Source organism: Mus caroli, chromosome 17 (genome assembly GCF_900094665.2).
Source record: "Mus caroli chromosome 17, CAROLI_EIJ_v1.1, whole genome shotgun sequence".
Taxonomy (NCBI): domain Eukaryota; kingdom Metazoa; phylum Chordata; class Mammalia; order Rodentia; family Muridae; genus Mus; species Mus caroli.
The window spans coordinates 30,348,396-30,357,719 of NC_034586.1; the positions used below are offsets into that span (position 1 = coordinate 30,348,396).

The 9,324-nt window shown below is 57.5% G+C and overlaps 2 protein-coding genes across 4 annotated transcripts; both read right to left on the reverse strand.

Annotated features, from left to right (window-relative positions):
• Window positions 1-2,287: 2,287 nt before the first annotated feature.
• Window positions 2,288-5,891, reverse strand: Ring1 (ring finger protein 1). Its single transcript, XM_021186225.1, has 7 exons — window positions 5,727-5,891; window positions 5,503-5,634; window positions 4,495-4,655; window positions 4,176-4,391; window positions 3,490-3,879; window positions 2,882-3,155; window positions 2,288-2,687 (listed from the first exon to the last, which is right to left on the reverse strand). Exons 2-7 carry the CDS (start codon window positions 5,578-5,580, stop codon window positions 2,586-2,588), a joined length of 1,221 nt encoding a protein of 406 aa, XP_021041884.1. The 5' UTR covers window positions 5,581-5,634; window positions 5,727-5,891; the 3' UTR covers window positions 2,288-2,585.
• A 1,356-nt stretch (window positions 5,892-7,247) lies between these two features.
• Window positions 7,248-9,280, reverse strand: Hsd17b8 (hydroxysteroid 17-beta dehydrogenase 8). Of its 3 annotated transcripts, none has more exons than XM_021149031.2 (9): window positions 9,198-9,279; window positions 8,819-9,036; window positions 8,621-8,737; window positions 8,418-8,510; window positions 8,231-8,316; window positions 8,068-8,152; window positions 7,884-7,926; window positions 7,612-7,686; window positions 7,248-7,440 (listed from the first exon to the last, which is right to left on the reverse strand). In XM_021149031.2, the coding sequence occupies exons 1-9, from the start codon at window positions 9,241-9,243 to the stop codon at window positions 7,424-7,426; spliced, it is 780 nt and encodes a 259-aa protein (XP_021004690.1). In that variant the 5' UTR covers window positions 9,244-9,279; the 3' UTR covers window positions 7,248-7,423. The 3 variants fall into 3 exon arrangements, with proteins under 3 accessions (XP_021004690.1, XP_021004689.1, XP_021004688.1); XM_021149030.2 differs by having other exon boundaries at window positions 9,177-9,259; XM_021149029.2 differs by lacking the exon at window positions 7,248-7,440 and having other exon boundaries at window positions 7,473-7,686; window positions 9,198-9,280.
• Between the last annotated feature and the right edge of the window lie 44 nt (window positions 9,281-9,324).

Consider the following 9,324-nt stretch of genomic DNA (forward strand, 5'->3'; position numbering starts at 1 on the left):
ACTGAGGAAGGCCTGGTTGGCAGAGGTGGGAGACACTTAGCCAGNGAGACCTGGGGCAGGCCCACACATGCTTCCAAGGTAGGAAGCCATGTCTATGAAGTTCATAGTTACACAGGGTCAGGGAGGGAGAGGGGGAAACCCGAGAAGTATTGGAGTGAGAGAGGGAGCCAGGCAGCAATCTGGACAGAAGCCTGTGGGCAGGAGTGTTCATTCACTGCCTAAAGGGGCTTCCACCCATGTCTCACCAGGCTTCCACCCATGTCTCACCAGGCTTCCACCCATGTCTCACCAGGCTTCCACCCATGTCTCACCAGGCTTCCCCCCATGTCTCACCAGGCTTCCCCCCATGTCTCACCAGGCTTCCACCCATGTCTCACCAGGCTTCTCCCCATGTCTCACCAGGCTTCCACCCATGTCTCACCAGGCTTCCACCCATGTCTCACCAGGCTTCCCCCCGTGTCTCACCAGGCTTCCACCCATGTCTCACCAGGCTTCCACCAGTGTCTCACCAGGCTTCCTTCCTTCTCTACCTCAAGTCTCCTGGGGCAAAGCCCACTGGGTTGCTCCACCCGTGCATCCCGGGCTCCAAATTAAGGGAATGTCACTGGGCATGGGTGCACTCAGGAGGCAGAGCTGTGACAGTTCAGAGCTAGCATGGTCTATGTAGTGGATCCTAGGCAGCCAGGGTGACATAGTGCAACCAATCTAAAAAACAAATCCCTGCAACTGCACAAGAGATGGTAGCTCATAGCCATCTGTAATGGGATACAATACCCTCTTCTGGTGTGTCTGAAGACAGCTACAGTGTACTCACATAAAATAAATCTTTTTAAAAGAAGGTGTGTGTGTGGGGGGGGGGGGTCCAGGACAAATGCTGCAGAATGGGGCTGCATGGAGAGGTGAGAGAGCATCTTGACCTCTGTGGGGCCTTGGTGGCACTTTGCCAGGTCATCTGCTATATTCATGGGGACTGTGGGTGGGCTGTAACTGACAGTACCAGGGATCACACAGGAAAACNCAGGAGAGGCCATCCAGCCTGCAGCATCTTGAGGCCCTGGCACTGCCGAATGTAAGGGGGTAGGGATACTGGACAGGATGGGTGTGCAGTGGGAGGGAGAGGGGTTGTTCATTTTGCTGAAAGCCTCTCCAGGCAACCCTAGACTTGTCTGGGACTGCAGACTGAGGTGGCGACTGGTTCTCACAGCCCCATTCCCTGTCATTTCTGACACCAGCAGTGGTGAGAATCTTTCCCTTCAAGCTTCCTGGCTTTTTGTCTCAGTTGTCTGGCCGACTTTACCATGGAGATATTGCCCTGCCCATTCCCCAGGCTAGCGGGATCTGCCATTGGGTTTGTGCAGAATAAGCACTGGACTCCTCCTGCCCTCCCAAAGGACCCCCATCCTCTCTCTTCACTACTTCCCTTTTCTTCAGGTGTTTGCTTTTGGATCAGGTGTAATTAGTCCAGGCCAGCTTGGAATTCATCACTTAGACCAGGCTGGTTTCAGTGGCAATCCTTCTGGCTCTGCCAATCAGAGCTGGGGATTACAGGAATTTGNTACAATGGCTGGCTCCTCCCTCTCATTTGTATTTTTGAAGAAGGGGATGGAGTTATGGAGGAGTTAAGCTCTGGTATCACCTTCCTATTTACAACCTGGATTTCCTGTGAGTTTGAAGCCTTCCTTCCCAATTAAAAGTGGTTTTTGTTTGTTTTTTGGCTGTTGGTTTTTGTTGTTTTGGGGTTTTTGTTTTTGTTTTATCTTTTTTTTTTTTAAGACTTATCTATGTATGTGAGTACACTGTAGCTGTCTTCAGATACACCAGAAAAGGGCATCAAATCCCATTACAGATGGTTGTGAGCCACCATGTGGTTTCTGGGATTTGAACTCAAGACCTCTGGAAGAACAGTCTGTTCTCTTAACCACTGAGCCATCTCTCCAACCCTTGGTTGTTTTTAAAGGCAGGGTTTCACTACTTAGTCTTGCAGAGAATGGCCTGCCTCCACCTTCCAAGCCCAGGGATTAAAGGTGTGCGCCCACTCAACTAGCTTATTTTTAATTCTGTGTTTGGTTGTTTTGCCTGCACCAGTCAGTGTACCACGTGTTCCTGGAAACTGCAGAGGTCAGAAAAGGGCACCCAAAGCCCTGGCACTGGAGTTACAGATGGTGGCAAGCTACCGTGTGGATGCTAGGAATCAAATGGGTCCTCTGCATGAGAGGCCAGTGCTCTTAGCCACTGGGCCATCTCTCCAGCCCCCTCCCCCTGAGAGACACACACAAAGAACTGCAGGTTTCAAAGAAGAAATAAGCAAATTTGTTGTTGGGAGGAGGGCAGGGAGGGGATCTTGTCCACCCTGCCCTTCACCAGCAGGGTGGGAAGCTAGGGTCCATAGAAAAGGCAGTAGTGGGTACAGGGCCCGTGCTGTCCAATATAGACTAATTCAATATAGATACTTTGTATAAAAGCCGTTTGTCCTCCTTTGTCCTCTTGCTGTCTGGCTGGGGGGCTTTGGGAGATGAAGCTGGCAGGCTGAGCTGGGACACAGAGACACCCTGTGGTCCCCATCTTCCGGCTGTCCCCTTGGGACGTCATTTTGGGTCCTTCGTGGGGGCATAGCAGAGCTCTAAGGGCCTGGACACCTTCCAGAACTTCTCGTTCACAAGCTCCAAGGTCAGTGAGCCGTTCAGTGTCTAGGGAGGGGGAGAGAGAGGCAGGGGGAGGGAAGTTAAAAGAGGAAACGGACAAGAGGAAAAGGGAGTGCGGAGAGGAAGGGATAAAAAAATATCCTGAAAACCAGAGGGGGTGTGGCCCAACAGGAGCCCCTGGAGAGGGACAGAGCAGGGGTCACCACCCTGGCTCTCTGTTACCATCAGCAGATGCTCACCATGAATGCCCCACCCCCAGGAGCGATGTAGATGGTGTACTGCTTTTCGCTGACACCTTCCAGGCTGGGCAGCGCAGGTTCCTCAGGACCTTCGCCTCCTCCGGCAACCCCTCTCTCCCCACCACCCCCATCAGGTCCGCCTGTGTCCGAAGCACCCCCACCAGGCCCTCGAGGCTCTTCGGATTCCTGCTGCTGCCTCCTCTCCAGAGCAATGCGCAGGGCCAGGTACTTGGAGAGATGATCCACTGTGGCATTCCCAGTAGTCTTCACGTACCTGGGGGTGGAGGGGGCAAGAGTCCCTGAGTGCACAGCCTTCTCCAAAAGTTCTGGCTGGGGGCGGCACTCAGGTACCCCAGGCTAGCCTCTACCTTGCTATGTAGCTGAAGATGACCTTCGACTTCTCATACCACTGCCTCTGGGATGACAGGTGTACACTACCACCCTTGGCTTATATGTTGCTGGGGAGCAAACTCAGGGACTCATGCATGCATGCTTGACAGACACCCTACTGACTGAACTACACCCCCAGGCCCGAAGCCCCCTTCTGACACAGATTTCTGAGCTCGAGTTTCCAGGTCGTCTGGCTTTGCAAAGGCAGGGCTCCTCACCGAGTCTGGCAGTACTCTCCTTTCTCCACAAGCAGGGGATGGGGCCGGAACACAAGCTCAATCTCTCCACCGGGCTCTGGAGGACTGGGGGCCCCAGGAGGGCTTGGGGGGCCCAGGGTTCCCCCTCCCAGGGTGCCGCCCCGGTCACCAGAGTCTTCGGAACCGGCACCCCCGCAAGCCCCACCAGCAGCCCCTCCCCCTGTCCCTACACTGCTGCCCCCTGCACCAGCTCCGCGGGGTCGCTTGGGAGCAGGGCCAGGAGCAGAGTCTGGGGCGGAGTCAGAGCTTACATCCTCTCCATCCCCTTCTCCCTCCCCAGGTTCTCCTTCCCCCCCACTCATTGTGGCGGTCTGATCAGATCCAGGTATCGGCCGCCTCACACGCTGGGCCCTGCAGAAACAAACACTCCAGGTTACAAAGAGCAGGATTCAAGCCCTTAGTGTAAAACTTCAGGGGGATCCCCCCCAGGCCGTGGAGGCCCTACTAGTGAGGCTTCCTGCTTCTATCTGATGGCTGGAGACACAGGCCTAAAGAGGGCTGGCAGAGGTTAGCTTGTTTGAGAACAGACACTTGCCCTCAAATCCCAACATCAGCTGCACGGTCACCACCTGGCAGCTTGAATGCAGACTATCAGGCCGGTACTCCAGACAAGACCCATGGGTAATAAGGTCTCTGGTTCTCCACACCTGTGCATGGCCTGCATCCGGAGCCCCTCCTCGATACTGGAGCTCAGCGCCTGCTGGTTGTGCAGGCGGCTGAGGCGGATGAGCACCCGGTCCTGATGGGCCTCATACTCCTCCCGGCTAGGGTAGATTTTGGAGATCAGGGCGTCGAAGTTGGGGTCCGGCCGTAGGGACCGCTTGGATACCAGCTTTTTCCGGCAGGTAGGGCACTCCTTGTTCCTGGGTGTGGGAGGAAGGGAGCTCTGTAGGGCCAGCTCCCATCATGGATGCCATGCCCAGGCTGACCCGCCTGGCCCCATGGCAGACATGTCCCTCCTGTTACCCGCTCCGCAGGGCGGTGACGATGCAGTCCGAGCAGAACCTATGCAGGCACTCCTTGGTGGTCATTGTGTTCTTCAGCATGTCCAGGCAGATGGGACACATGAGCTCCGAATGCAGTGACCGAGGGGAAACCGCAATCTCTGTACCATCCATGATGGCTTCCTGGGTCATCAGAAGGTGGCAGTGGGTTGGGGGAAGGGGACTTTAGAGGCAAGCTTTGAGAAAGGTAAGAACCTGGACAGCCATGCTGACCAAACTGATGGGAATTCTGGGGTGGAGGAGACCAATGACTTGGAAATGACCAGAACAGAAGGGATGAGGGCCCATTTACAAGGAGTTTTGAAACAGAAGGGCCAGGGTTTGTTGAGAGGACTAGGGTTGGGAATGGCACAGATCTATGGGTTGGGATATTTATGCTACAGACGTCTTCATTTTTTGTTCGCTGTTTTCAAGACAGGGTCTCCATATGCATGTATTCCTGGCAGGCCTCTAACCAGGCTGACCTCAAACTTAAGAGATCCACCTGTCCTGGCTTCAGGAATGCTGGGGTTAAAGGACTTCGCCATCACATCCGGCCTCAACAGGCTTTCTTAAAACTCTAAAGAGCAAGACTTCCTAGACTAGAAGTTCAGGGTGCCTGTCAAACAGATTCCGACGTCGTCCCAGCGCACGTGAGTCAGAAAACTGGAGAGGGAATTATATTTAAGCTCGCAGGATGAATATATGTGTACATTGACATGTGGCTGTTGAGATGGGTCAGGGCCGGGACGGTAAGTTCTGGCGTCTGTTTACCGTGCTTCAATTAAGTGATTGAGTGGTCAGTGATATCTGCTGTACCTCTCTGCTATGGCCACTTTGAGGGGTTAAATCGGATCAAACGAGGTAGGTGTTTTAGTGCTTTGAGAAGATAAAAGGTGATTCAAAGACAGAGTCGGGCCAAGAGTAGTGTGGCGGGGGAGGGAGAGGGCTGGTGGGAGAGGGTAAGCTGGGGCTGGAAGATCCCTGTCACCTGCGGGGTCCGGTGCAGCTCATAGAGACTCAGTTCCCACGTTTTGCTGGCATTCTGTGCATTCGCCGGCGTCGTCATGGTGACGGGGCACAGACCTCCCCCCTCTCCAAGCAGGGCTCCGCTGAGAGAGGTCTGCGGAAAGGGGTGGGGGGGAGACGCTGTCGGGGCCGCCCCTCTGCAGACCCCGCCCCCTGACCCTGGGCGTGCGCCCCGCGGCCCCTCACCCAGCTCCGGCCTTCGCGCTGCCCTGCTGCGGGCCTCTCCCCGGGGACCCCGGGGCTCCGCTGCCCTGGTCCGCTCGGTCCGCAGCTGCCACTCACGCCGCAACCCTTGCTGCCACCGCCGCCGCCGCCATGGCCCGGGCGCCGAGGCTCAACGTCACTTCCGCCCTCCCTGTATCCCACCCCGCGACGGAGACGTCACCGCCCTCGCGCGCCACGCGCGCCGTGGAACCGGGTTCCCCCTCCCCCGCCGGGCGCGCGGTGAGCCGGCCCGGTGGGTGCTGGTGCATGTGGAGAGCCCGAGGGCGGAGGATCTCCTCCGTGGCGCTGATCCCCAACTTTTCTCAAGCCGGGCCTGGAACCCCGGAAAGCCGGCCGCAGCTGCACCTCTGCTGCTGGGTGCGCGCCCTGAGATCCTAGGGCTGCGGCGGGGTCCCGGGTGTCCGGGGACCGTCCCGCGCTCCGCCCGGCCTCTCCCCCTCGAGGTTTGGGGGCGGCGGCTCGGGACGTCCAGACGCAACTCTCGGCCGGAGCCAGAGACTCGAGAATTGCGTTTGGACAATCAGGAGCCGCGGCCCGGGACGGGGAGAGAAGCGCACCGGAGGCACCGGTGATGGAGACGCCGCGCGGAAGCGGGGACACCAGATGGGGCGGGCCTCTGGGGGAAGTCGGGGAGCACACGAGTGAATGTCTGGCGTGGGAAAGTAGTCAGAGCCACTCCGGAACTCGGAGTGAAGGAAGCGGACGAGGAAAGAGAAGGGGAAGGAGCAGGGCCATACCGGTTGAGAGCCGGTTCAGAGTCGGGAATAAGGGGCACAGAGGAAGAGACCGTGATGGGTATTCGTCCCCCCCGCCAGCCTGTGCAGCGGCTGCCAGGGGGTGTCCTATCTCTGGGACAAGTTAGCAGTGGGTCCCCTCGCCCCCCAACCCAGTTACCCCCTACTTCCCTGTTCTCTCCTTCAGTCCGTGGCCAGTCCTTATGTGGGCACCAGAGTCGATTAGCAAGGACCCCCTCCCCTTCCTCCTCCTCCCAGCCCCCTCCTTCTGCTCTCCTCCAGCCCCTTTCATCTGTTAGTCCATTCCCCTAATCCTGGCCCCCTCCCCTAATCCCCCCCCCATCCGACCCCAGGCCGGCTGCAGCTATTGTAAGGTGGAGAGAAGGGAGGGGAAAAGAGAAAGGAGGGGTGGGGGAGGGCCACCTGTTCCAAGACCCCCTTCCAAGGCCAGACTGGACACCAGGATGGGGCCAAGAACAAATCACCCTTGGGGTCCATAAGGAACTCGGGGAATGGGGGTGGGTGACTGGTGCTGCAGAACCAATGAGAGGGGGTGGAGGCAGAATCCCCTCCCTCTGAAAAGACCCAGAGTGTCACGCATACACAGTGACATACACTCTTTCCTCTCACACCCGGCGGCGGGGGTTGCCCTGGGAGACCAGGCAGTGAAAGGGAACAATCCCTGGAAAGGGGAGAGAGGGGGAGGTGGGGAAGGGTCTGAGGGCTTGGACACAAGAAGAACCGGAGGTGGCAGGGAAGAGGATTTGGAATTTATTAGGGTCACAAGCACCCCTGCCTTCCATATTCAGCATGCCTGAGCCACACACTGCCATCTCTTTTGTAGCCTGGGAACTTAGCGTCCTCATCAGCAGGAGGGCCAGGCAGTGGTGGGGGAGTGAGCAGAGTCCGGCTTCCATCAGGCAGTTACATGAAAAGACCTCCTGAGAGGGGCAGAGGCATCGGGACAGGTGCATGGGTGGGGATGTAGGCACCCACTTCTGTCCCTGGTCTAAAGAAGGGATCTCTGCTCCGCAGGCTGCAGGGTCCCCCTCACTTTCTTATTACAACCTGGGTTCTGTTTTCCCGTCCTCCTCCCCATGAAGGCCTCATACCACTGACTTCCACGGAGGCCCCTGTGATGTATCCGCTGTCTTCAGATGCCAAGAATGCAACCACATCTGCCACATCTGTGGGGATGGTGGGTGACGGGCAGTCTTACTTCCTTAGATACAGATTGGCTATCCCCTCTACCTTACCCCTCCCCCCCAAAAAAAAACCCTAAACCTATACCAATCATTAATCTCTGTGCGACCTTTTCAATACTATTACAGAATTAAGGCTCTGTTCAAGCCCCCACCAGACCCTTTTTGCAATCCATGCTCACCCTCAGGGTCCCCCATGTGTCCCAACGGAATCATTGCAGTTACCTGTAAGGAAACACTCACGTGGGTAGAAGTTTCTTTTATGGGCTCCCCACCCTTATTTTTTCATCCCTCATTATGTACACATCTGTGCCCAGCAATCTCCCTCAGAGACCTCTGACAGACTGCCCTCCACCCACAGCCTACCTTGTCCTTCACTTTCTCTGGCATTTTCTGGGTCATGGGCGTTGCAATGAACCCTGGGAGGACTGAGTTACATCGGATTCCATGTCTGTGAGAGGAAGAATGGATGCTGACCCCGGGAAGGACACTGACTTCTTCCCTTAGCAAGGTCCCCAGTCTGACCCACCGTCCAAGCTCCCGGGCCGCAGTCTGGGTGAGCCCAATCACTCCTGCTTTGGACGACGCATAATTTGTTTGTCCGATATTCCCCACCTACAGTGAGTCAGAGACCCAGAGTAAGTCAGGAGTCGTCTACAGGGGAGCCGCTTCCCAGCGCCCACGTGGCTAGCTGGCCTGGCCCAACTCATCCTGACCTTTCCAATGATGCTACTAATGTTGATGATGGAGCCACGAACGCCACTGGACACTAAAGCCTGGGCTGCAGCCTGAGTGACTAGGAAGGTGCCCTGGCACGAGAGGGTAACAAGGTTGGCAAGATCAGCTGCGGTGGCAGCCTTCCTCCAAGTACTTCCGCAGGCTGGGGGCGGGCACAAGTCACAGGCTTAGAGATCTCCACCTTGAGGTTGACAGCTATGACTCTGTCCCAGTCTTCTTCTGACATGTGGAGCAGAAACTCATCTCGTGTGATGCCCGCACAGGACACAACGACAGATGGCGGGCGAGAAAAGCAGGCCTATGTGAGGGAGGGGGGAGGCTAACACCAAAGACCACAAAGGACCGGGCTGAGGGGTGTGTGGCGCGGCGTCCGGTTCACCTGCACTTGCTCCAGCAGGCGTCTGGCTGCGGGGCCCTGAGACACATCCGCTTGGAAGGCAGCGTGCTTGCCGCGCGGCGTCCCGTCCTCGCTCCCCGGGCTTCCCAGCAGCCGCACCGTGTCCTGTGCCGCGGCCCCGTCCAGGTCGCAGGCGGCCACGGCGGCGCCCTCTGCCGCTAGGCGCACGCTGATCGCACGGCCGATGCCGCTACCGGCACCTGAGATGGGAGTCCGCGGAAGCGGGAGAAGACGGGAGGAGGTCAGAGGTCACGGGGCGCAAAGTTACTGAAACTCAGACAACAGGGCCAGGGACTCTAGGGGTGGCTCTCGCTGACATGGCCCGGGCACCCCAACCCACCCTGAGAGGGAACCCCTGAACCTGTGACCAGGGCCAGCGCAGAGCGGAGCCGGAGCTGAGACGCCATGGCGGCTGTGGGTGGGCGTGCCCTGAGCCCAGGCCAATCTGAGCACGCCGGGGGCGTGGCTAGGCCCGGTACAGACCCAAT

Bases quoted from the DNA above. Each gene is read 5' to 3' on its own strand.
- Ring1 (XM_021186225.1), bottom strand. From the start codon at position 5,580: ATGACGACGCCGGCGAATGCACAGAATGCCAGCAAAACGTGGGAACTG. The intron at 4,392-4,494 runs GTAACAGGAGGG...TCCCACACCCAG, and splicing joins GTCACCGCCCTGCGGAGCGG to GAACAAGGAGTGCCCTACCT. The intron at 3,156-3,489 runs GTGAGGAGCCCT...CTCCACCCCCAG, and splicing joins GGAGAGTACTGCCAGACTCG to GTACGTGAAGACTACTGGGA.
- Hsd17b8 (XM_021149029.2), bottom strand. From the start codon at position 9,243: ATGGCGTCTCAGCTCCGGCTCCGCTCTGCGCTGGCCCTGGTCACAG. The intron at 9,037-9,197 runs GTTCAGGGGTTC...CTCCCATCTCAG, and splicing joins TGCGCTGGCCCTGGTCACAG to GTGCCGGTAGCGGCATCGGC. The intron at 8,153-8,230 runs GTGGGTCAGACT...TTCCTCTCACAG, and splicing joins GCGGCCCGGGAGCTTGGACG to ACATGGAATCCGATGTAACT.